Source organism: Lissotriton helveticus, chromosome 7 (genome assembly GCF_964261635.1).
Source record: "Lissotriton helveticus chromosome 7, aLisHel1.1, whole genome shotgun sequence".
Classification (NCBI taxonomy): Eukaryota; Metazoa; Chordata; class Amphibia; order Caudata; family Salamandridae; genus Lissotriton; species Lissotriton helveticus.
In genome coordinates this window covers 324912359-324938749 of record NC_136068.1, presented here as the reverse complement: position 1 = coordinate 324938749, position 26391 = coordinate 324912359, and the positions used below count along the sequence as shown (strand labels likewise).

The window sequence follows — 26391 nt, the reverse complement described above, 5'->3', positions numbered from 1 at the left end:
ACCTCAACGTCCTTTTTCTAGGATACGAGTTATCAAGTGAAGGCAAAAGCCTGGCAGACAACTTTTTAGAATAGTGTGCGCTGCTCCAACCTCCAAAAACGCTGAAAAACTTACAGTCAATTCTAGTTTTCCTGAATTTCGGAAGAACTTACATTCTAAACTACGCAGAAAGGTTTAAACCTCTCTACGAATTAATCAAACCTGATTTTAAAACAACAAATTGGACTCAAAAACACACTGAAATTTTGCGTTCAATGCAAACAGATATGTTAGCAACAACACATTTACAGACACGCGTAAACATATGCATTCTTGTAATCAGAATAATCCCAGGAAGATGCGGATTTACGTACTTAACCTTTAATGAAGATGAAAAAGTACCAATTGCTTGCAAATCAAACTTGTAAACACAAACTGAAATGAAATTCACTTCAACAGAAAAAATTCTGACAGTGGTTCAAACTGCAGTAGAAAAAGAGAGAGCTCTAGCACAGGGTAAACGTATAATGGTCGTTACTCCTGTACCTGCCTTAGAGGCAGTGACAAAAGCAAGCATTCCGAATGCAAAGGCTTTACATCCAAGATGGATACAATGGGTTAACTCTCTTGCTGCAACAGACGTTGAATAGGTTTTTGACCCCTACTTGAAAATGCCCTCTGCCAACTGAGATTCTCCCTCTAGAACAATACCAATGTATTTTATATACAGACGGATCAGCACAACCTGCAATCGGGGGTAAACAAGCTAATAGTGCTGAGTGCACGATTGTTAAAGGTCGCTGGTGCGATGGTAAATTCCGACCTATGGTCACAAAAATACAATCTCTCGGAAACTGTACAGCTTAGCGAGCTGAATTACAGGCTTTCAAGATGGCGCTTGAAAATACCGATCACGAATTCCCCACACTCATAGTATGCGATTCGTATTACTGCGTCCAGTCTTACAATGGATACTTGCAGAACTTGGTTCAAAACAGTTTCAAAGATGCAAAAGGAGGCACAATCAAGCATAAGTTGCTTTGTGAACAAGTAGTTCAATTTCAGAAAGAACTACAAAAGACTCATGTGATCCATACACTGAGTCATCAACGTGATGGCGTTCACGTTGCAGGGAATTCATTGGCTGATGAAGTCGCAAAGGCAGCTGTGCAAACGGCTTCCGTAGCTGCAATCACTCGTTCAAAAACAAGACTTTGGACTGCCATGTTTCCGAAATAATTTCCTCAAGGTCATGATGGGCCGGGAGGTGAAAACCAGGAAGCACCATACTGTGGATCTGCCGACTGCTACCAGCACTAGGGGTGTGACTGGGACAGCTGCCACAGCGCCGCTGTTAGAGCACCGTGATGTGGGACAGGAGGTGAAAAACGTTCATGTTGCCTGTAAAGAAAAGCATGAAGCGGGGTTGAAAAATATGGTGCTGCGGGTTACTCATGGAGCCTTGCACTCGGAAGTTACCCATATGTTTCTGGCTTCTAATATGAGGGAAGGAAAAGGGGACATTCAGGATGAATCTGTGTTAAATTACATAATGCCGGAAATTTAAACAGAGGTGGTAAAAGAAAAAGAACATTTAACTCAGGCTCCCAGGTGTCCTGTAGAGTTACTGGAACCCCCAGACTATAATGACCCTTTGTCATTAGGGCCCATGAGTGATTAAGCTGCACCGGAAGGATTGAAGAGCACTCCAGAGCTGATACAGAGCGACTGGTCCCATTTGGTTATGAACAAGAGGCAGCATAACAGTACAGCTACTGTTGGTTCCTCGGCTCTTACTGGGAGTGACCTGGAAGAACAAAGTCAAGGAGTGGTTATGTCTCCTGAGATTCTGTCAAAGAGATTTCTTTCTCTAACAGATGTCCCGAATCTTCTAATAATGATAACCTCTTGACCAGTGATGAAGCAGTCTTAGACTCAAATAACAGTAGTTCCCTTGGGGACCCAGTGCTAACCCAAAGGAAGAAATCACTGGTGAATAAAAAAAGGGGGAAAGGGAGCAGTCGAAGTAGGACTATTCTGCCTCACAGCTTCCGTATTATGATGGGGAGAAGCCTAGTAAAGAACCGGGACCTAAAAAGGGTGAACTCTGCGGCAGGTGATCCTTTGGAGCCTTCCCTGTCTTTCTCTCTATTAAACAACTGCAGGAGGAAGCTTGGAATGATAGTCAGCCTATAAAAAGCTCCAGGGAGGAATAATGAAATTGAATAAGACCTGCGTAAACATTGCTGATCGATTAAGGATGGTGGAAGGGCAGGAGCCTTGAGACCAAGGTTAGCTCTTTAAAGATCAAAAGGACATTCCAGGATGCCATCATGTCAGATGTTATGTGGAAACTCAAAGATCATAAAAATAGGCAACAGAGGAATAATTAACAATTTCTGGAGATACCTGAAGGGGTGGAGGGGGTAATGTCAGATTATACATTGTAAAACTCCTAAAAGGTACATTTTTGGACTCGGCTAAATGGAATTGGGACAGGGAAGTTCAATGCGCACACCGGTTCCCCTTAGTGTTGAAGAGTCGTCAATCTACCGGAGTGGAGAGGCCCCGAGCTATGCTTGCATATTTTGGTAACTCTCGTCTTAGGCAACATGTCTATGATCAAGCTCGCCCAAATGCTAACAAAGAATATGAGGGGGTGTACTTTTTTGTTAAGCCAGATTTTGCTCATGCCACCGTTGAACATAGATGGTGCCTACGACAGATGTTTGCCCGTTCCAGAAACTTGGCACAGAAGTTTATTTGCAAAAGCCGGCAAGGCTGAAAGTCACTATTAATGGGCAAACTCATAGTTTTAACTCCAAAATTAAGTGACCGGAATATCTAAAAGAAATTCAGGGGGTGTAATCTACTTCAGTTAAGATTAACTGTGTTTTTTTATGGAAACAGCATAAAGTAGCCACATTTTTGTATTTATTTATTTTTCTCTGCTTTTGGTAAGGTAGGGTTGAGCGGTGGGTTTGTTAACCAGGTGTACATCATTTAGGCTTGGCCTTATTGCTTGTGTTTTGGTGGAAGTTGGGGTGGGGGTCAGGCTGTGGGTGTGGTTAGGATGGGGGCATCACACGTTGAATAGGGTTTGAGTTGGAGAAGGAACCTATGGGTTTTCTGTGTGGTGGACAGTCTTAGAAATTTTCCGATAAGGTACAGGGGTTACATGCAGGACGCGTATAGTAGACTAACATGATGGCTGGAAAAGGTTAATTGCGGATCACTACCCTTAATATTTGTGGATGGAACAATTCAAAAAAGTGTCTGAGGGGCTCAAACAGTTATATGCGGACATTATCTGTTTGTAAGAAACCCATGTAGCGGGGCACAGAGAGATGTGTTGATAACATTGGGTTATGGGTTAATCGGGCACTTCTCAAGGCACACATACCTCCAGTTGGCAATTTTTGTCCATCAGAATGGGATCCAGGTTAAACAAATGTGAGTGGATCCATGTGGGAGATGGGTTATTACCAAATGCTTAACCTCTAATTGTTTCCCATTAACTGTATGCTCAGTATATGGAGTGTAGCAGATGACACCGGGATGCTTGATTAGCTGTCTAATTAATTAACTCATTGGCCTTTGCCAATTATATTCTGTGAAGATTTGAATATTAATTTACACAGTAACTGGCCGATGGTAGGGAAAAAGATTTATGTAGGATTGAAACCTAAAGTACTATAATCTTTAAGGAACTGTGATAGAGAGCATGGGTTGATTGATGTATGGTATTGCAAAAAAAAAACTTGAACATGGGTGTACATATTATTCTCCCCCGCATCAGTCACATGTCCAACTAAATTATTTTTTTGTCTCAGATGCCTTAATATCTAAAAGTGGAATTGAGCGCTATCTGTGGTCTTTTTCCGTTCCCAACCTTTTAGTATTAGTTGGTGTTAAGGAAAAGGAAACCCCGTGGAGTTTTGAACGGGTCCTCTTATATAATGAGGAATATTGCAAACACATTGCAAAATGGATTTATGAATTTTTGAAAGTTAATGTTGGTACAGCATCAACTGGTGTTGTGTGGGATACCCTAAAGGCTGGTATTCGAGGGGAGACTTTACAGTTTTCCTTGAATCAGGGGAAAATAAAAAAACAAACACTGCAGGATTGCCAGAATACTTTATTGAGGGCAGAAGAGAAATTGGTGATCGCTGTGCAACAGGGTAGTGAGGTGGCTCAATTTGAGATGCAGCTGCCAGAGCATTGGTCTTAGAATTATTCGCTAAAAAAGTGGCAAACGAACTGTGTGGAAAGAAAAGGTGTATAAGTGTTGTCAGAAAATTAGTCACCATTTAGCAATGAGTTCAAGAGAGGAAACGGTATATAATGAAATAAGAAAAATTAGAGATCCAATTCATGGGATGGTATCCAACTCGGTTAAAATAAGGGTGGCCTTTCAAGAATATTATCAAGTTATACAGAGAATATGCAACAGGGGAGGCTAAGTTGAGGTTGTAATACATCTGTGAATACTTAGAGACATCCTCCCTGAGTCAACTGAGTAAGGAGTCTCTGGAAGTGCCACCATCCTGGGAAGAGGTTCTCCTCATGATGACCAGTTTACCTGCAGGGAAGGCTACTGGTACAGATTTTATACATACGGAAATGTATAGAGTATTTTCGGGCCCATTGAAGGAATTTGTTACAACCTTATTTAAGCAAATATACAATAGAGTGACTCCCCCCATATTGTGGTCTTTAGCTAAAATTATTATATTTCCAAAAAGAACAAACCAATCGAGGAACTTGGATCTTATAGACCTATCACTTTAATTAATAGGGACTCAAAAATGTATTCTAAAATTTTAATTACTCGTTTGTCACAGTCAATTTTTTGTCTGTTACCTGATATTCATAACACTTGGTATGCCGAACATTAGCTGACAGAGTTAGCAAATAGCTTGGTTTTATGCAAACCTCTTCATTGGGTCATAAGTTATGGTTAAATAAAAGAATGCCTTTCCAGTGGAAAATGATGCTGAATCATAACTACACATTGGCAACCTCCATTGTGTAGTAATTAGAAACAGACGTGCAAAAAAATAAATTATGTAAAAAGATCTTAAGGGAACGTCCACATTTATAAAAAATGTTTTGATCACAATAATATACTACAGACAAAAACAATATTTTCGAAAATTGATGTCTACAAAAGATGTTTTGTTTTGCTGTAACATGCATCCGCCTTTCCATTCTCTTTTTTCTCTAATACCATTTACTTTAACTCTATGTCCCTTAAGATCTTTCTCTTCTCTTTTTTCTTGTTCCTATTTCCTCTGCCCCATCTTTCTCCTCTTCAAATTTACTTGTCCTCTTGTCTCCGATGTAATTATCCTACAGTTTGTTTACTCTATTTTCATGAACTGGATTTTTCTCTACGTGTGTTTTGCAATCTATCTATCTATCTATCTATCTATCTATCTATCTATCTATCTATCTATCTATCTATCTATCTATCTATCTATCTATCTATCTATCTATCAACCATAACGCTTTGTGACTTTCTCTGCTCTATATATGCAGGTAAAATGCGTCAGGTATTGGCCAGATGACACAGAGTTCTACGGAGATATTAAAGTAGCACTGATCGAGACAGAGCCACTGGCAGAGTATGTGATACGCACATTTACTGTTCAAAAGGTAAGTTATTCGTCCTTCTTGCTGCCCTGCTTTGGTCTAGCTACGTTCTCTGGACTCTGCTTTATCCCTGTCTATTTTCTCCTAATCACATTATGTGTCAAGTAATGAATCGCAACTTGTGATGATCAATATCTTTTTTTTTTTTTTTATATTTAAGCTTTATTCGACATTTTGTCATAAAAGCATTCACCTAACCCTATACAATAAATACTACTTCTAAAAATACTTCTAAAAATACATATTAAACATTAAATGCCGGATAGTACATAATAAAAGTTCATAAAATTACAACACATTATTACAGTTTAAATAAACACATTCCATAGGTTAAAAAGTAAAGAACATGATCTATGACGCAAAAATACAATTTAAGGATATACATAATTTCATTATAATACAGTAGCCATTAGTGATCGGGTACGAATTAGCCACGACCACGCCAAATATTTTGCTACACCAACCACATATAATGTTGTACAGTCTGATGCAAGTATCCTAAGGGCTTCAGATTGGCTTCGGGTTCCTAACTTTAAGCACACCGGTTTTAACCACTTACGTCTGGGGGTCAAATACAGTGGACAACAAAACAGGAAATGGGAGATATGTACAATTTCCTCATTACAATGGTGACAATGTTCATCCCATGTCTGGGACCAATGCTTCTTAAACGCATTTAAGGGTAATGTGCCAATGCGGAATTGAAAATAAAGTTTTCTATCATAAGGTTTTTCAATTAGGTCCCAAAAAGGTTCATATGAGGGATACATTTTTAAATTTAAAAAACGAGATGTTAGATTTACGTTTATACTGTCACTAAACATTGCAAAATATATCATTTCCCAATATAAATCTTTTAGTTTTTCCTTAGAAGGGAAGCAAGTTGGGTCTTTGTTGTCCCATAAGTGGTCCAATTTCAATTTTGTAAGTAGTCCCCGCAACTCCCTTAGCCATGGGATAGTATGGAAACGATCGAATTTGATGACAATATCAATATCTTCTATCACCGCACTTGGTTTAGTAGTGGAAAAAGCATACACTAGCAACTTTAGTAAGACTCTGTGGTTGCAGGGGCATCCTGGTTGCCACACATGCCGTGGAGGGCACAAAGAAGGCTTGTTGAACATGTGTATAACACAAACACTCTGTTCACATTTATCCATACACCTTGTTTTCGTAGGTTAGCATACTTAAGGCCAGACAGGTTGCCTTTGCCACTGCTTACTGTCAATGTGTTTGAAATCCCTAGATTTTGCCTTTTTGAAGGAGGGTTAAGTTTAGGTCTTTCAAAGAAAACAATTATCAATCTGACCAATCCAGTTTGAGAAGGTTAGAGATTTGTTTGTGATATGCATGAACATCAGTGTAAGCCCATATAGTGGGCATTAAAGATGCATGGTTAGTGGCAGTCAGGAATGTTTTGAAGAGGAAAGTGTATGTGAGTGTCTTCACCTTTTTCACAGTGGAGATAGACATTCTCCTGGAAAATCTGATCACACTGGTAGGCAGATTGAGCAGTCCTTGAACCATCAATAACAATTGCTTCACTGCCTGATGGGTGGTATAAGATGTTCAACCATAGCTGTTTAGAAGTCTGTACTCTCCTTGGTGAGTTTTGTGATTTTTCTAGTTGTGTTTGTGGTGTTTGTAATCTCACTAGTAAGGTAATAAAATTAGTAGGATATGTGTTTGTAATATCCATGAGTCAGTAAAATGAGTCGAAATTTATAGAGTTAATCAGTTTGCATGCATGGAACCCTCTGTGGACAAAGACAAACCCCAGTAAGTTGTTTCTGTTCCTTTGAAGGGCACGGTGTTTGCTAATGGAAAGAAAGTTGTATGGAGAATGCAGAGAGCTAGGTTTCCGTGAATGCAATAGCATCAGATATAAAGTCTTGGACAAAGGCGGTTATGGTATTCAGTAGGACGGCTTTAATGTGGTGTATGGGAGATGGGTCACTGGAGTTATGTTGTACGTGCATTTTGATCTTGGTATTTAGGATAACTAGCTCAGGAGATTGTGGTAATAAATGGTGCTATGGGATATGTGCACACAAAGTAGGTGTTTGGGGTGTATTAAAGGTATTGTTAACGACACTATGAACGTTGAAATCCAAGGATTGTGTCATTATCTTACTATTTTCTACTAATTCTATGTATCCCAAACTTCTGTTTATGGTAATCTGAGTTATTCCGTTTTTTTCCTGTCTTTGAATTTTTTTTTTTTGCCTAAGGAGAAAAAGCATAGTTTGTCAGCTGAAGACGGTTATACCTTAATAAGAAAAAAAGAGTATGGCAATTTTTACTGGTTAAGGTGTTTGGAGTAGCCATCCGTGTTAGGATTTTGTGGTATTTGAAGGTAGTCCTTGATAGTCAGGGGCAGAATATGATATCTGAATTGTTTTTAAACATATACTGGAGTGTGATCAAGGAGGGAGCTCTCGTCATTTTAGGTTTTGCTGCCATGATAAAATCATACAAAAATATCAGCAAACCTTTGGTTTCTAATAGGATCACTCAGAGCAGAGAGAAATTGGGATGCCAAGATGTCAAATAAAGTGCATGGAGGTGCAAAATACCTTCATTTTAGCAACAAAGAGTGTAAAAAAGATTTAAACAACAAATAGGGTAAAAAAGATATTAGGAGCACACATTACAATTATATGCAAAAGCAGATTTAAGTGCGAAAAGTATTTATAGGTGTAAAACCACCCATGGTACACCATCATAAAGAGTGTAGAATCACTTTAGGTGCTCAAATAAAACTGAGGAGGAAAACACATTTAGTTGGAAAATCACATTTGGGTGAAAACCCACCCTTGGTGTAACATTAACAGGAGAGTAAGTACCCTTGTGAGTGCGTATCCCATACTCAAGAGCAAAAGCACATTTAGGTACTAAACCTATTTCAGGTTAAACATCACATGCAGGTGCACTATCACTCTTGAAGCAATATCAGACAGAGAATAACATCGCATTTAGGTGCAAAAATTAATTCCGATGGAAAAATATATTTTGGTAACAATATCAGAAGAGTTTGAACATACATTTAGGAGCATAAGCACACTCGGAAACACAGCTTACTTTTAAGTGCAAAATCAACTTTAGATGCAAAATGACCTCTTGTGCAGCAGCAGCACGAGTTCGAAAAATGAAGAAACAGAAAACACATATTGGTGTAAAATTTCTCTTATCTGAAAACTCACTTTTAGGTGCGAAATCACTCTTTTTCCAAAGCAGGTAGCATTGTGGAATCACGCGTAGAAACAATATCACATTATGGTATAACTTCAGTAGGAGTTTGTAAATTCTTTTGGATACAATATTCAAAATTAGATGCACAAATACACTTAGGTGCAACATCACCCCTGGTGCAAAGTCAGCAGGGGTGCTTTCTCATTTGAGTTCAAATCACTCAACGCAGTGAGATAGTAAGAAGTCAAAGTAGGTGTAAAAGGTATGCATCTCCATGATATTAGATTTGATTGACAACACATTGAAATTACCCTTTGTGCAATGTGGAAAACCTTTAGGAACACAAATCACCATTAGGTGTAGAATCACTTTTAGTCACAAAATAATCATTTGTAAAAACCAAACAGCATTGAAATATCACATTTAGACATAATTCACATTTAGAAGAAAAAAACATCTAGGCGCGCAGTCACCATTGGTAAAACATCAATTTTATCAGCGCAAATGTATTTTGGTTGCACTGCATAGATGCGTTGTTTCCCCATCCATACAGTACATTAGGAAGCACTATTTAGGCTTTGGAAAATACATGTTGTGGTCAATAGCTAATGGTGACACTAAAATACTCTGGTCAGATTCAAAATTGGTGTATTACTTTCCTTAAGCAGTGTATTATGTGGGCTGACTTAAATGACCAAATGCTGACGGATGCTGACACAAAGTACCTCTCTGTGTGTTAGTGGTGTTGATGACATGACCTTTTATTATCCGCTAAAGCTATCTGTAGCCAGATCTAAAATTGGAACATGTTCATGAAACTTGCTGTGAGATATTGGCAATGGCAAAAAGGTGGTAAGGATCTGACCAAATAATACAGGACTGTGTTTTCCCCTCAGAAAGGCTACCACGAAATCCGCGAGATCCGCCAGTTCCACTTCACCAGCTGGCCTGATCATGGGGTGCCCTGCTATGCCACCGGCCTCCTAGGCTTCATAAGACAAGTGAAGTTCCTGAACCCACCAGACGCAGGGCCTGTTGCTGTGCATTGCAGGTACTGCCTGGATTCATTTCTGTACAGATAATGCCCTTAATATAGCTCGCTCTCCTCTGTTTCGTTCATTACATCAGCACTTTTTCTGGTACTGTTTGATATATGTGCTCAAATGAATCTGCATTGATCTCCACATTGTAGCCTATTCATGCATAGACTGACTTCCTCTTCTAAGAAAAGGTTCACATTACAAGCCGATTCCTCTTAGTTAAACATTGACAAGCAGAATCTGAGCACCATGTTTTTTTTGTCCCACAATTCTTTTTTGGAAGAGCAAAACAAAACAAGGTATAAGGGAAGAGGGGCAGGGAACATAAGGCATGATATGTGAAACATTGATAGAGTACGGAGCACACAGTGTACAATTAAACATAGCACTAGATACATAGCATGTGGTGGTTCCACTGAGCAGGAACGCTTGGAAGTCAGGGAAGAGCAGTACCAAGGATGATGCATGGATCTACATCTGAGCACAGGATGGTCAGTGGGTAAGGGGAGCCATAAAAAGCAGAACATGACCCCCCCAAAAAAAGAGAAAGAAGCAGAGAGCCCATGCTCACACACACATGAACGGCAAGGGGGGGAGAGAGGGGAATGGTTGGAAGTAGAAGGGACAGCGCAGTATAACATCTGGCCACAACATTGGGGTTTTGGGCGCTCTCAAATAAGAGCTAGCGGGCATTGTCCTGGAGAAAAGGTGTCCTGGTGAGGAGGACGGTCTCTGTCTTGTCCTGTCAATTGAAGATGACCCGCTTGTAGAAAGTTGTCTGATGCATCGTCGAAAGCCATTCATAATGGGAGGAGGAGCGCCAGTGACAGACAATGCAGATCTTTGCTGTAGAAGGATCAGGGAACGGGAGAAGGAGGTTGTGACTGGTAGAGTCTCACTCAGTGTGGTGCCAACCACCTTCCAAAAAGGTTGTTTCGAGGGAAATCACAGAGAACATGTGTAAGGTAACTACGGTCATGGGCGCAGCGCCAGTAATTTGCATGAGGTAACAGGCCTGCTGCAGGCACTTTTACAGGAGTCCAGTTCTAGTCATGCAGTGACTTTAAGAGACATAACTTCAGCCCCACGATCCAGTACCTCCAAAAGGTCTGCCCAATTCTCTGTTTCATATTCTATCAGAAGTTTGGTTTGTCATTTGTCATGAAGGCTATTTAGGAGGGGCAGGGAGAAGAGATGGCGGCTGGAGGACCCAGGATCGCACACGCAAACAGCGGTTGAAGCAATGCCATAGCTGCAAATACTGCCAAGACTAATAGATTGGGAGACCAAATTCCTCACTGAGAGCTGCAAAGGATTTAAGAGCACCCTGTGCGAGGGCTTGTTGGAGGCTTTGAATGCTTGCAGAACGCCAGACCTCCTAGCTCAACATCACACCACCTATGCAGAGGGCAGAGTTACCTCATAACAGTGCATGTTCCTGAAGGAGAGGATCCACCCTGGAAAGGCAGTGGGCCAGCTGCCAATGGTTTTGACCAATGCTTGCAGCGTTAGATTGATAGGCCCGGCAGAGATGCACCACTCTTGTAGAGTGAATGCTGTCCCTCGGGGTATCCCTGCAGGGTGTGCTCTGCCAGCACCCACAGTGGAGGAGCCGGGACCCCAAGGAGCATGCAAGTGAGTTGCACCAAGTGCAGGGCCAGACGTAGTGCTCAGCTGAGGTGAAACCCAGATCCCCACAAGCTCGGTGAGCCAAGAGTGTGCTACTGGCAACTGGGGACGGGAAGAGCCTCAGACAAACCACTGTATGCTCCAGTCCATGGAATGTAGTAATGTGAAGGGATCAGTAGGGATAGTATGCAGAGGACATACATGTATTGTGGCAGTGTCGTCAGTCTAACCACCTGTACCCTGCCCCATAACGAGAGTCCAAGGTGGACCCACTTCTCAAAGTCCAACTTCATGCACTCCACCTGGGGATTGTGGTTATCCACCACTATGTGGTTTAGTACTCAGCTCATGTAGACCCCCTGGTAGTTAAGGCACGAGGACTTCCATTGGAAGAGGTAAGCAGACAATGGTGGTCACGTGTGACATGGGTAGTGCCTAGCTTTTGTCCCATTTTAACCCAGTATTCCGAGAGTGCCACAAAACTGGAGAGGGTGTCCAAGAGGGCAGGGAGAGAGTGAGGAAGTTCCAAGAGGGTAAGCAAGATTCCATTGATGTAAAAATAGACAGTGAATGTCCGTCTGGGGAAGGGAATATGGGGAGGTGCATGGATTGATGAAGAGAGGTCACTAGGGGTTCGAGGGCAATAATGAACAGCAGGGGTGACAAAAGACAGCCTGCCTGGTCCCCCACCAGACTGGGAACAAGTCCAAGAGAAAGCCCTCATAACTAACTTGGGCAGTAGGTAAGTCATAGAGGCATCGAACTTTGGCTGTAAAGTAGGTATCCCCACTCAGTACTATCGAATGTCTTCCCAGCATTCAGGAAGAGGGCGAGGGCATCATCCTGCTAGACCTTTGCTGACCACAAGGCATGAGCAAGTGTGCGGAGTCGGTGCCTGAAGGAGTTGCCAGGGACGAACACCACCTGTGTATGGTGGATCAGGGACAAAATCACCACTTGAAGGCCAGCTGCAAGGACCCTGGCAAGTATCTTGATGTCCCTGTTAAGCAGAGTGATGAGTCTGCAACTCCTGCAGAGTAGGTAGTCTTTCCCCAGCTTTGGAAGGATTGCTATTGCAGCCCTATTGGAAATGGAGGCAAGGAAACCTGATTGATCGGCTTCATGGAAGGCCTCATGGAGGGAGTCCACCACTTCCTCGCCGCCCACTTGTAAAACTTTGCAGGGAAGCCTTCTTCCCTAGGGGGCTTGTGGTATGGGAGCCTAGAGATGGCCTGCACAATCTCTGTCTTAGTAATGTCCCCCTTTAGTACGTCCCAGCCTGACTCATTAAGGCTGGGGAGGCGCACGCTATAAAAAATGGCTACCAAGCGGGCTGGTCGTCTGCCACCACCGGGGTGTACAGGACCCAGTGGAAGTCAGCAAGCTCATTGACAATGTCTTGTGGGTGAGTGAGGATAGTGCTATCTGTGGATTTAATAGATGGATGGCAAGTACTGCCTTCCATTGGCGCAGGTGGGCCGCCGGCAATCTTCCTGCCTGCTCGCCTTGATGATCTTTAAGACGCTGAAGCACATATTCATCTTTAGAGGTGAACAGGGTATTGAGGTCCAGGTAGGCATTCTCCAAATGATGGCAGAGAGAGGTAAAGGGGATGTCAGTGTAGAGGCATGTGAGTGATGCAGTCTCGTCTTCTAGGGTCTTCTGTTGTATCACCTCAGGCCATTGGTGGATAGTTGCTTTGGTGGTCGGTCATCTATAGGCCCCAGTGGGAAAAGACAGACTCCCTATTGTGTTCCAGATAAGTCAAAACATGGGATCGTAGGTGAAATTTGCACTGTGGAGTATGGTAGCGCGAGATGTTTAAATGTCACGGTTTATGGACATGGGAGCAAAGCCCCAAGTACAGGGAGAGCAGGGTTGGGGAATGTTCGAAAAGTGCCCCCTCCAGGATATGAGAGTCCCATGAGAGGGCACCCTCAGGCTGGGAGACCAAGAAGTGGTCCAGATGGGATTGGATGCCATGCACCAGCAATACAAAAGTTTACTCCCGTTCCTCTGTGTGTGTGACAGTCGCCAGAGATCCACAAGGCCATGGGAAGAAGTCCCCTAGGAGGGCCCGAACTGCATTATTACCTATGTACAAGGTTCCGGTGTGGTCACGCACCCCATCACGAGCCAGGTTCCAGTCTCGCCCTATGAGATAGTGGAAGGCCCCAATTTCCGTGAGGAGATGATTGAGCTGGAGAAAGAATTGGCACTTGGATCCCATTGGTGCGTACACCAAGCCAACACATAGTGTTCTCCCGCCAAGTCGAAGTTCAGCAAAGGCAGAGCGGCAATCCCGGTCCATCCAAGCCTTAAGGATGGTGTCGGGAAAGTTTGTGGACAAAATAATCATGAAGCCGCATTTCCTAGGCTGCCCTAGGCCATCTGCAGGCGCTGCAGGGCAAATGCTGTGGACCACCCATCCTAGCCAATCACAATACAATTTCTTCTGGACTCTTCATGGGAGAGGTGGGTTTGCTGGAATAAGGCCACATCAATACCTTTATATTATATATAGGACAGCACTTTGTTACATTTTATAAAGTGTGTCAGGCCTTTAATATTCCAGGAGACACCTTGCTGGGGGAAGAGGGGCAGTGCGGCAACAGTGGCCATTGTAGTGAGTTGACAACTGGTGGGTGTGGGGGGGCAGAAAGAAGGGACGAAAGCAAACAGAGGTAAGAAAAAAAGAGAGAAGAGAGAGAAGGAAATAAGGAGGGAAAAGGCGAAGAAAAGAGAAAGAGGGAAAGAAGTAGGAAGCCCTCGGGCATGGTGGGGGCAGGCACCCCAGAGTAGGGGCAAGTGCAAAGTGTAAATGCAATGGGAAAAAGAAAAAAGGAAAAGAAAAGAAAATCAGGATGGATGGGCAAGAGAAAGGAGGTAAAGAGAAAAGGGAAATATTTCAGCATGGAACTGAGGATGGAAGCCTCAGGGTAAGGCAACAACTGTGTCCTACTGTTCTAAGTTTGGGAGTCCAGGCACACCGAAGATCCCACAAAAGGGGGCAGGGCGGTCAAAGGGTAATGACTTAGACTGATGGCATAGTCATGGGGATGAAAAGAGAAAGTGTGGAGGGCCAGTAGTCCCAAAGGCCCTCCAGGGGGGGAGAAGCAGAAGAGGACATGGACAACAGCAGCTGCGGTGGTGAATAGGGCGGGGCGTAGGGAGAGGAGAGGAAGGGAATGGGGTGGGCTTCAATGACAGGGGAGAGGCTATGGAGAGGGCTCTGGTACAAGAACCCGGGGGCAACACCAGGGGCATAATGGGACACAAAAACAGCAGTATTTGTAATAGCAGTGATTGAAACAACAAAAAGCTGCTCAGCAAGGTACATCGCAAAATGCTGAAAATGCAACTGAACATAGATGACACAGCATTAATGCAGATCAGGAGAGAGGCATGCATACAGTAATGGTATATTTAGCCGTCCGTCCAGAGGGTAGCGTATGCCTCATTTTTCAGCACCAGGGGCAAAAGACCAACAGTTCGGTCAGGGAAAAATGTGTCTCAGTTCTCAGGCTGGTTGAGTTTCAGCAGAGAGCAGGATTTATAAGGGACCCAGTCATGGGTAAGAGCAGCCAATGCTTTGAGGGCCATGTCCTTGGCATCCTCAAGGCAAGGCTGTCCAGCTCCCTACCCTGATTGCAGTGCTCACCGGAGTCCCTAATGACTGCCAGATGTGGTGGGGGATTTGCCTCGGGGGCGGGGTCCAGCATTTGAGTTAAAGGTGCAAAGTCCATCTCCTGTCCGGAGAGGCCATCCAGGAAGAAGCACAGATCACCCGAGGCGAAAAAAAATCTTTGGACCTGCTATCCTTCTTGATCCACATTCAGGTAGGTCCGAACTGTCTGAACTTGAGGTCCAGTTTCCGCAGTTGAGGTCTCGAAGCCAGGAAGTCCATCCTCTTGTCATTGGTCTCCCGGAGAAGCTGGTAGCTATGTGGATCTCATGCCTCTCGTAGGCATATGGGCCATGGGAGCAAGCTGCGATCAGGAACTGTCTTCTCATGGAGGAAAAAGCAGGCAATGAGAGGGCGCGCCTTCTCTAATGTGGCCAGATCAGGGGAGCCCACGCGGTGGGCCTACTGTATCTCTGGGGGGGAGAAAATGTAAGCTCTGAGAGCATGGAGCGAAAGTCCCTGAGGAAGCGCCTGACATCCGAGCCCTCAGCCCGTTTTGGAAGTACAAAAAAACTGATACTGTCCCTTCGGCTCCGATCTTCCAGATCTGTGAGCTTATTCCACAGGTGTCAGATCTCCTTGTTTCTTTCCAGGATAAGACACTCTTCCTGGTTAAGATACGGCTACTCCCTCCACTCTGTCCTGAAAGTCAGTGATGTTGGCCCAGATGGATTTATTCTCAGTGGTGAGGTCTGAAAGCTTGTAGTCCATACCTTCCAAGCCGCGACCGAGTGCAGTGATCTCCTGTAAGAAACGGTCCCTCATAGTATCCAGCTGTGCTCAAGGGAAAACAGCAGCCGAGGCGGGGGAGATCGACAGGGATGCTGCCATGGGACGAGGTTATGGAACTATCTCCGTTAAGAGCAGCTGATGGTAGGATTTTCCAGAGGGCATCGCTGCGGCGGGGCTTGAGGTGAAGAAGAGAGAAGTCCAGTCATCCGGCAAGGCGGTGCAAGATGTGTCCCACTGATGAACAGAGCCCCCTTCCACTGCAAGGAGAGGAAGGGGAGAGAAGAGGGAGGTCTTCCTCGATGTAGGAGAGGGAGGAACGGTGCTCAGTGAGGATAAATCGCTCACAGGGCAAGCAATGCCTGGTGGGCAACGCATCCAGATAGGGCTGTTTGAGCCATGCAACATGTCCCAGATCATCTGTCCAGGCTTGCTGCAAGGGAGATGGTTCTGCCCCCTTTGACTGAATGATGGCCTCAGGGCCAAGGGGTGGGGGGGGGGGAAGTGCTTAAGATCCCAAGCTCCCCTAGGGTCAGCCAGTGACCAGATGCCACAGAAAGTCTAAGGGGGCAGGGGCTCCATGCTGAAATAAGGGAAGCAATAAGATGGGCAAGTACACAGTAATTGACTGCATGCCACACTCATCGCGAGATGGCCCCACTGTCCAGATCCAAGAGCAAGGGTGAAGCCCATCCTTCCAGTGCTGCGTAAAGTAAGTAGAGAGCAGAAGGTTGTGGGGGTGCAATGACTCACACCCTGGTGAAGCCGGTCCCTTCTGGTTGGGTGCTACTCCTCTGGGGTGCAGTGTATTGAAGGCGTTCCATAGCCACGCTATCCTTTGGTGCTCCTGACCTCACGAGACCCAAGCAAAATAACAGTTGGCCAGGTGCATCAACAGCTTCAGCAGCGTGAGCCAATGAGAGAGGAGACCAGGAGCAGTAGGGAGGGAGTAAGCCACTCTGAGGTCCACCAGGGTCGTAGCGAGTTCGGGTATGAGGTGAATGACTAGAAACCCCACAGGAGACCCCACAATATGATGCAGGGGGAAGGATTGGAGCTTCTCTGTCCCAATTAGGGCAGTGAGGCCGACAAGACTGCCTGAGACCATATGCGCAGTCCCAATGTCTCTGCAGGATTGCCGTCTATCGATGCAGGGCTGAGGCCTGAGGGGGACCCCTAGAAGGCTGCAGGTGGGAAGAGCCGGTGGCTCTCAGTAGGGCAGGAGGGACCAGGTGAGGTGAAGCAGGCCACAATGGGGCTGCGCAGCCTGGTTATAGGTGGTCAAAGAAAACACAAGGAGATGATGGACGGAGCACTGAAACTTTTCAGACACTCACCCCCAGTCACAGTTCTGAGTTGAATCCATCATCGTTCTTTAGCATACTTTGCCACCCCAGTTCAGACACAGCTATATGCAAATCAGTCTTGATCCTGTGCCTCATGGGAACAGTCCAGCCCGAACTGCCAAGCCATGTCTTCCCTGGACCGGAAACAAGCATCATGGGACCAACTTCTGGCTAACAGCTGTCATCAGCCAGGCTAGCTTGAATCCAGTGGTAATGTGAGCAAGGGACCCATGTCTGGGCATACCCTGCCAACTTGGGGCAAACAGAGCAAACACAAGGAGATGATGGATGAAGCGCTTAAACATTGTTCTGCATTCTGTCCATCAATTGTTCTTTTTGCATTTGTCACCCCAAGTGGGATGGGTATGCTCAGACATGAGTCCTGTGCTCTCCATGCCACTGAAATCAGGCTATCCTGGCTGATGAGGGCTGAAAGCCCGAAACCGGTCCTAGGATGCTTGTTTCCAGTCCAGGGAGGACCTGGCCTGGCAGTTTGGGCTGGACTGTTCCCATTGGGTGCAGGGTCAAGACTGATTTGCATATGGCTGGGTCCAAACTGGAATGGCATGGTGAGCACACAACTGATGGATTTAGGCCCAGATCTCTGTACTGGGGTGAATGTATGACATTGTTCTGCATTCTGTCCATCAATTGCTCTTTTTGCATTGGTTATAAGTGGTGGCACAGGTCTTTGGACCGAAGCATGGGCCAGGAGACATAGCATTAATGCAAGCCCCCAAGGACGAGCTGGGTGAAGCAGTGAGCATCTGGTCATCATTGGGGAGCCCAAATGATGAAGCAGACCCCCAATTGTAGCAGGGGGGACAGTGGCACAGTGCAGCCACGGGGTGACAAGCAGTGTGAGCCGTGTTGAAGCTGCACAAATTTAAAAGACAAGGTGGGCCCCCGATTGCAATAGGGGGCCGGCAGCTCAATACAGTCAAGACATGGCCAGGCAAGTGGTATCCGATGGTGACTGGTAGGGAGCGGTGATGCCATGCTGCTCATCCAAAATTTAGGTTGCTGTGTGCCATGTTGTTGTACATTCTCCTGTGTGGCTGTGGAGTGGTCAATTGTTGTGGCCATCTAGGGGTCCCGATGAAGCAGCCAAGACCACCCCAGTGGAGTTGCAAGGGCAATAAGGCAATGGGAGCCGATCAGGCTAGGCTCCCAGGGCCTTTAGAGCTCCGCCTCAATCCCTAGGAACTCTCTGGCATACAAAGCTCTTTTAGACAATGGCCATCTTCATCTGTGGCCAGACCAAGCCCCTGAGCACCTGTGCAGTGTGAGAAAATGTAAAGATTTGAACATGCTTCAGATATTATACCCATCAGAAGCCCACAATGCCATAGGTATGTTAAAACATCCCCCTGCCTCTGTTGCTTCTTGAAAAGAAATCAGTAAACTACTAAACTCTTGTCTTACTCTTTTCTCAAATTTCCTGATCAGACTAATTGGAATGACTTTTGGTTGACACCTTCTTCAATGGAGATTATATTCAATTAATCCTTGAAACTCTCATGTATACAAACTAGGCACTAGCTATCTCACCAATCCATCTCCATGACAGGCTTCTGGAAGAAGTATTTATTTTCTTAGGGCTTATGATTAGATTCAAGGGTCCATCTAAAATATGCGCCATGCCATGACATGACTAACAGTCTTAAACTAATGAATTCCCTAACCAGTATGCTGAAACGTTTGACTTTTTAGGCTATAGTAACATCTTCAAATAAGTATTTTACCTTCTCTACAGTTAATTTTCAACATCTACCATTAAGCTGAATGTGTTATATCTTACCAACTCAGTGTTGCTGCCTGAGCAAGAAACCAATTTGAAATATTAATTTGTGGGTCAGTTTCACTCATTGTGACAGCTTCTGAGGAGTGCACAGCAGGGTAGATTTCAATGAGTTCTTATGAGTAGAAGTGTTTTTTTAAGGTTACCACAACTGTTATCAGAGTGCCTAAACTCAAATGCTTAGCTTGACACACTGTCCTCTAGTTCTACCAATCTGGGTAGATGTGTTTTGTGATGTGATGTAGTGTTGTGATTGGTCATGTAATGTGATATCATATCATGACAGGTGATGTTATGTTACATTATGTTACATCACATTATGTTGTGCTAGTGTGGAAAAAACATGCCTGCTATATTGCTCTTATATCTAAAATGGTCAGTTTTAAAATATAGGTTTAGGGTAAAACACCGAATTTTTCATACAGTGACAAGTATAACCAATAACCTAATGATGTTGGCAGGTGGAGGTGACCAAAGCGTCTTAAGCAAGTGTTATAATTACTTCATTTCTAAAATAAAAGTGAATTGCCACTGCCCTAGGGATAAAATTAGATGTACCACAGCCGTGGACCATTTATCCCTGAGGATCTTTCCTCAACCCGGAGATTCCTGTTATTTTGGGGAAAGATAACTTGGGTGAGCAGATCAGCTGAAGGTTAATGTAAGACATAAAAAGCAATCAAGTACCTCTGTCCAAATTGGCATTGTGGCATAAGGTAAGAACGTTGAATTGTATCTTTACCTTCTGTGAGTTAGTGTTTTATTTCAAGGTTTGACCTGATGGATCCAAGGAGATTAAAATACATAGAATTTGTTGAGTTATATTTGATGGTGTAGCTTGACAAGTGGGCATCAGGCAGGAGAAGTAAAAGGTGAAAAGTGAAAAAAGAAAAAGGTTTAGTTTGGGTTTAAAGACGGGGAAATGTGTCAAAATGGGATTAATCAAAATGGATTTGGCAAGATGACTTTTATTGTTATGGGATTTGTTCAACTCACTTAGATTAATTTGAGGGAATTAGAGGGTATCCATTTTTTTGTGGAAAAATAAGGATGTCCAGTAGGTCATTCACTACAACTGAAGAAAGATCCTGCAAAGTGGTGGCTGGACAGTCATTAACGGGGAATGAGGAGCTTCCCACATGCTCTAGAGTGAATATGAGTTCTTCTAACATTTGTATTGTGAACTATTTCAATGATGCAGTATATTGAGTTGTATTCTGTATAAGTACATTATGCTGCTATGAAGATATGTGCAGTCGGCTGGCCTTGCTTTGATTTATTTAATTTTGCAGACACAAAAATTGCTGATAATTATAAAGAAAACTGTGGGCTTCAACCTTGCATGATAAGCTCCTCTTCCTGCTTTGGCAATGAATCTGCTCTACACTCTGCAATTGGCACCCAGGCCAGGTGCTTTGTTAAGCTCTTTGGGTATTTTTTCTCCTACAGTGCAGGTGCTGGGAGGACAGGCTGCTTCATTGCCATTGATATCATGCTGGACATGGCAGAGAATGAGGGTGTCGTGGATGTCTTTAACTGTGTTCGAGAGCTGCGGTCCCAAAGGGTAAACATGGTTCAGACAGAGGTAGGTGTAGGGGCTCATGCCTACCCCATTTTCATGTTATGATTAGTAAGTTTATGAAACCCATATAGAAACACCACAGGGGCAACAAAGGTGTTTCTACATGGTGTATTACAGATTGTGCTATTAGCATATGATGCTGAGAAACTAGTTAGTTTTACATTGTTCTCTGAACTATTGAAGATCGAGAAGCACTTCTTATAAGATGTTCCAAGCGACTTTGATGAAAGTGTTTCACATGGTTCTCTCTCTGCTGGGAATTGCTGTCTAGTGTCTACTACGAATAATGTAAATATGTACTGGTTGAAATCATGCTGATGGGTCTTGGTTAGTTTCTGGTTTTACCGAAATAATTCAGTGAGAGTTGGTCTTCTTTGTCAAGGGAACCTTACAATGGAGCAGAACTTGCTCCATTTACACAATTAAAAGTTAATGTCAGGTTTCTCTGGCTTTGAAAAGATGTTTTTTCATCATTAAACATTGACATTTCTGAATAGATTATAAGAAAGTAAAAAAGTGATGAGTGGAATGTTTGAATTAATCTCAGCCACTGATAATTACTCAGGGTACATCCCAGTCAATCATTTCTTTTTTTCCAACTGTGCTGCCTCCGTCGGAAACCAGACTTATGTATATCAGTCTTGGTCCTGATTCAGTGGGAACAGTTCAGCCAGGATTGCTAGCCCAGGTACACTCTGAACAGGAATACAATCAACACAAGACCACTTTCAGATTACTTGGGCCTTTTCAGCTAGGTGTAGCTATACTCCTATGTCACAGTAAATGTCGGAATTTGTAAAGCGCACAGCTACCTCCACCGGAGGTGTCCCGGCGCTGTCCGTATACCGCTTAGGAACCCTTCCTGGCTTTCCTGGGAAATGTCCACTCCTAGGCACCCCCCAAGTGCAGCCAGGCATCCCAGCGCTTTTGGGGCCGTTGTGGAGACTAAACAAGCTATTGCCCAGAGTTGCAGCGTGGGACCCATGATCAGAACAGGCACTGAGGCGAGAATATCCGGTCAGGGGAATTAATGAGCCGGAGACCCGCCGAGGCGGGAATCGAACCCTGGTCCCTGGCCAGAGCTCTACATCAAGGTCTGCCTGCTCTAACCATTGAGCCACACTTCTCCACTGTGAGCACATGACCCATGTCTGGGCATACCCATCGCACTTAGAGCATCATACTGAAGAAAACGGAAAAGTGATGAGTGGAATACTTGAATTATTCTCAACCACTGGTAATTATGTGGACTGCATCACAGTCCATTGCTGGGAGCTACAAAAAGACATTGAGTTTTCCCCGTATGTCACTTCAATTCTATTAATTTTGTGAAATAAAGGTAGGTGTCACGTTAGGTGCTTACTCTCTTATTTATACACATTGAAACACTTTTTAAAAACAAAATCCCTTCCTGTTTCTACAACTCCTTATCACTTCCCTTCTATAGATTTCAGTAATAGAACGCATTCTAATTGGCTGAGATTTCTCCAAGTCTCTTATCGTCAAGTGTTGTAATGGTCAGGAGGATGTGGTCAATATGAGTTTCTTCAAGTTCTCAGAACCCATGCTATACCACCTTCAACCTGGTTTGTGGTTAGTAAGCTGGTTAAGAAGAACAAAAGTTGAGAATGCTCCAATCGTCTACAAACTTTCAAAAATGTTTCTACATTTAGAAAAGACACAGCATTAGCATAGTGCTGTCATTTTTTGTCACTATAAACAACAGAATGCAAGGAAATGTGTTATTCAAAACTCACCAATATATGGGGCATTGAAAACATGAAACTAAAAACAACAAAGCATTTGTCACTTGTCACCATGGGGAGGCTTAGGCTAATAGCTCAGTTGTTTTCGCACCCAACTCACATGCAGGAAAATCAGGCAGCAGCAGGCAAACAGGCACCCAGACAGACGCGTCTGTTCACTTAACTTGTTTTGTCTGAGTACGTTTGCTTATACGTGTATTTCGAAGACATTAGAGTGTAGAAAGCAACAAACAAAATTATGATAAGGCGTAATATTTCAAAGTGATTGTTGGCATATAACGGAATACGGATGTATGTCGTTACTACGCATGCTTTTTCCACGCATGCTTTTACAACGCATGTTTTACAACGCAAGTCGTTACAACGACTTTCGTTGGGGGGCGCTGGATAGTGAATAGTTAATTTACTGTTCCAACTCCAGTCCCCGTGGATAGTAGGGAAGGTGTTGGATAGTAAATTAAACTATTACCTATCCTACAGCGCCCCCAGCGCAATTCGCTGTAACGAATTGCGTTGTAAAAGTTGCGTGGTAAAGGTAGTGCGCGGTAAAAGTTGCGTTGAAAACGCTGTTTACCCGGAATACGCTTTAAAAAATACGCATTGGAAGACATCCAAGACAATGAAACCTCATTTCGATTAGGGGAAAACTCCAGATGCTTGAAATCCCAGCCAAAGTAACTAGTACTCTGTGAATTGGCAGTTCTCTGAAGCAAAATTACCACTATATATGATAAATGTTGACCTGTGGCAAGCACAGGGAAATCCTAGGAAAAATAGTGGGATAGCTTCCATATCATGAACATCCTGATTGGGATGGTAACTACATTAACGGACAGAACATTGATTTCCCCTAAACCTAGAAGGTCAGACATCGGGGCTTTTTTTCAAGGAAATGTAGGAGCGCGGAGCTGCGCCAAATTTAGCAGCACTGCGCTCAGACATTTCCAAAATTCAAGGATGTGGCGTATGTACAACAATGCGGCGCACCCTTGATTTTTCTCTAGTTTTGGTGCTAAAATTAGCTGCCTAGTGCCAAAGGAGGCACACTTGCACCGTAGTGCATGGGTGCCTGCATTGCAGGGAATGATTGTTTATGTGCAGGAAGGTATCCCTTCCTGCACATAAACAATGTTTAATGGTGATTTGTTATTTCTATGTATTCTGCAGAACGCAGCACACACAGAGGTAGCAGATTGCCATTACTGAATGATTGTGTGCAGGAAGGGACACCTTCCTGCACATAAACAGTCATTAATGGTGTTTTGCTCTTTCTATGTTTAATGCAGAATGCAGCACACATACAAAAAGTAAAAACGAGGAGAAATAAAATAATTTCTTCTCGTTTCAGCATTCTAATGCCTGCTATTGTGCTGCCTCAGATTTACACATTCTTGAATATCTGGGTAAGCATCAAAAAGCAATGGATGTTGCATTTTAACACCCACAGACACACCTATTGCACGCCCCTTTAATGCAAAGTGATGTGTACAAAGTGGCCTCATTTACAAGGTGGCATTAAGCCACAAAAAGTTGCTTTATGCCAATTTGTAAATACGGAGAAGGGCATAACATGAACGGAAAGTCACTAAAAGTGACGTTCTGTTAGTGCTATCTCCTTGTAAATATAACCCATGTTTGGCTTCTTAGTCTTGACATTTTTAGACATAAGCAAATGGGATGTGGTTGACAGTTCAAATTTGCCTTCTTTGTCTATGAGTCTCGGTACATTTCATTGCTTTAGGAAGTATTCCTCTTTGGTGTAACTCCCTGTATTTCTTTAATTTTGCTGTCAATCCTTCTCCGTTCTAGGGAGCACATTTACAGTGCCCCTGCTGGACATTCATGCCACCGGAGTATCACTTTTGTGAAGCTCCAGAGGCACAGTCTGCCGGCTCATATTTACAAGCCACGTAAAGCCATCCTCCCTCACTTTTCATGGGTTTGTAAACATGTCCCCCTTCCACGCATTATTCTGTGTGAAAGGGGCGTTGCACGGGTGTTGCTGTGGGTGACTCCACGCAAGACCCAGAAATCTGGCGCATTCCTAGATCTACAAAGTTTTGTAAACCTGGGAATGCATCAGATTCTAATGCCTCCCCAGGAGAGGCTTTAAAGTGGTGCAACGAGGAGAAATACCTTTACTTCTCCTAATTTTTGCTTTTTCTATGTGTGCTGCATTCTGTGGCACACATAGGGGGAAAACACCATCAATTATTGTTTTTGAGCAGGAAGGTAAACAATCATCCCTTACACCATGGTGTAAGGGTGAAGGGTGCCTGCATTGGCGCTAGATAGCCATTTATGTGCCAGTGTAAAGAAAAGTACAGGGATGCATCATATTGCTGGAAATACGATGCATTCCTCCACTTATTGCTAAATGTGGGTGTTAAATTGGCACTAATGGTGACCAAACCTCTCTTCTTTCTGTGCCTCTCTTGACTCTTTCTTTATTCCTCTTGCTGCGCCCCTGTTCCCTATTTCTGCACCTTTCCTGCCTGTTTCTGTACCTCTCTTGCCTCTTTGAGCACCTCTCCTACCTCTTTTTGAACCCCTCTTGCCACTTTCTGCACCTCTGTTGGTTCTTTCTGCACTGCTTTTGCTACTTTCTGCACCACTTTTGCAAATTTCTGTATCCCTCTTGCCTCTTTTTGTATCCCTGTTCCCTCTTTCTACACTTCTCTTGCTTCTTTCTGTACCCCTCTTGCCTCTTTGTGCACCTCCCCTTTCTCTTTCTGCACCTCTCTTGCCTTTTTCTGCTGGTCTCTTGCCTCTTTCTGCACCTCTTTTGCTTTTTTCTGCACTTCTCTTGCCTCTTGCTATACTTCTCCTGCCTCTTTCTGCACCTCTGTATAAATGTATGCATTCCTCTTGCTTCTTTCAGCACCTCTCTTCCATCTTTCTGCACTCTTTTACCTGTTTCTGCAACTCTCTTGCCTCTTTTTGCAATTCTTTTGCCTCCTTCTGCACCTCTGTTGCTACTTTCTGAACTCCTCTTGCCTCTTTCTGCACCCCTCTAGCCTCTTACTGCACCCCGTTGCTTCTTTCTGCACTTCTCTTGCTTCTTTCTTCCCCACCTTGCCTCTTTTTGCACCCCTCCTCCCTCTTTCTGCACCTCTCTTGCCTCTTTCTGTACCTCTGTTGCTTCTTTCTGTACTTCTTTTGCCTCTTTCTACACCTCTCTTGCTTTTTTCTGTACCCTGTTGTATTTGTGCATTCATCTTCCCTCTTTCTGCACCTCTCTTACTTCTTTCTGCACCTCTCTTACTTCTTTCTGCACTTCTCTTGCTTCTTTATGCATCCTTCTTCCCTTTTTGCATTCCCTCCTGCCTTTTTCTGTTGTTCTCTTGCCATTTTCTGCACATCTCTTGCCTCTTTCTGTACCTCACTTGCCTCTTTCTGCACTTCTCTTGCTTCTTTCCACACCTCTGTTGCTTCTTTCAGCAATTCGCTTGCCTCTTTCAGGAACTACTCTTGTTGTTTCTGCACCTCTCTTGTGTCTTTCTGTACCTGTGTTGCCTCTTTCTGCACCCCTCTTGCACCTTTCTCTACCTCTCTTGCTTCTTTGTGTACCTCTCCTACCTCTTTCTGCACCCCTCTTGCCTCTTTTTGCTTCTCTGTTGGTTCTTTCTGCACTGCTGTTGCTTCTTTCTGCACCTCACTTGCCTCTTTCTACACTTCTCTTGCTTATTTCTACATCTCTGTTCTGTTGCTTCTTTCAGCAATTCTCTTGTCTCTTTTTGCACTTGTCCTGCTTGTTTCTGCACCCCTCTTGCCTCTTTTTGCACCTCTGTTAGTTCTTTCTGCACTGCTCATGCTTCTTTCTGCACCTCTTTTGCAAATTTCTGCATCCCTCATGCCTCTTTATGCACCCCTCTTCCCTATTTCTCCACCTCTCTTGTTTCTTTCTGCACTTCTCGCTTCTTTCTGCACTGCTCTTGATTCTTTCTGCTCCTCTCTTGCAACTTTCTGTTTCCTCTTACC

The 26391-nt window shown here is 43.9% G+C and overlaps 1 protein-coding gene across 1 annotated transcript in view; it reads left to right on the top strand.

Annotated features, from left to right (window-relative positions):
- PTPRT (protein tyrosine phosphatase receptor type T) overlaps positions 1 to 26391 on the top strand; it is a 1693536-nt gene that overhangs the window by 1564557 nt on the left and 102588 nt on the right. Inside the window, exons 25-27 of the mRNA XM_078652140.1 lie at positions 5524 to 5640; positions 9729 to 9883; positions 20512 to 20647. Of these exons, the coding sequence (XP_078508266.1) occupies positions 5524 to 5640; positions 9729 to 9883; positions 20512 to 20647 (408 nt within the window). The remainder of the gene's footprint in view (positions 1 to 5523; positions 5641 to 9728; positions 9884 to 20511; positions 20648 to 26391) is intronic.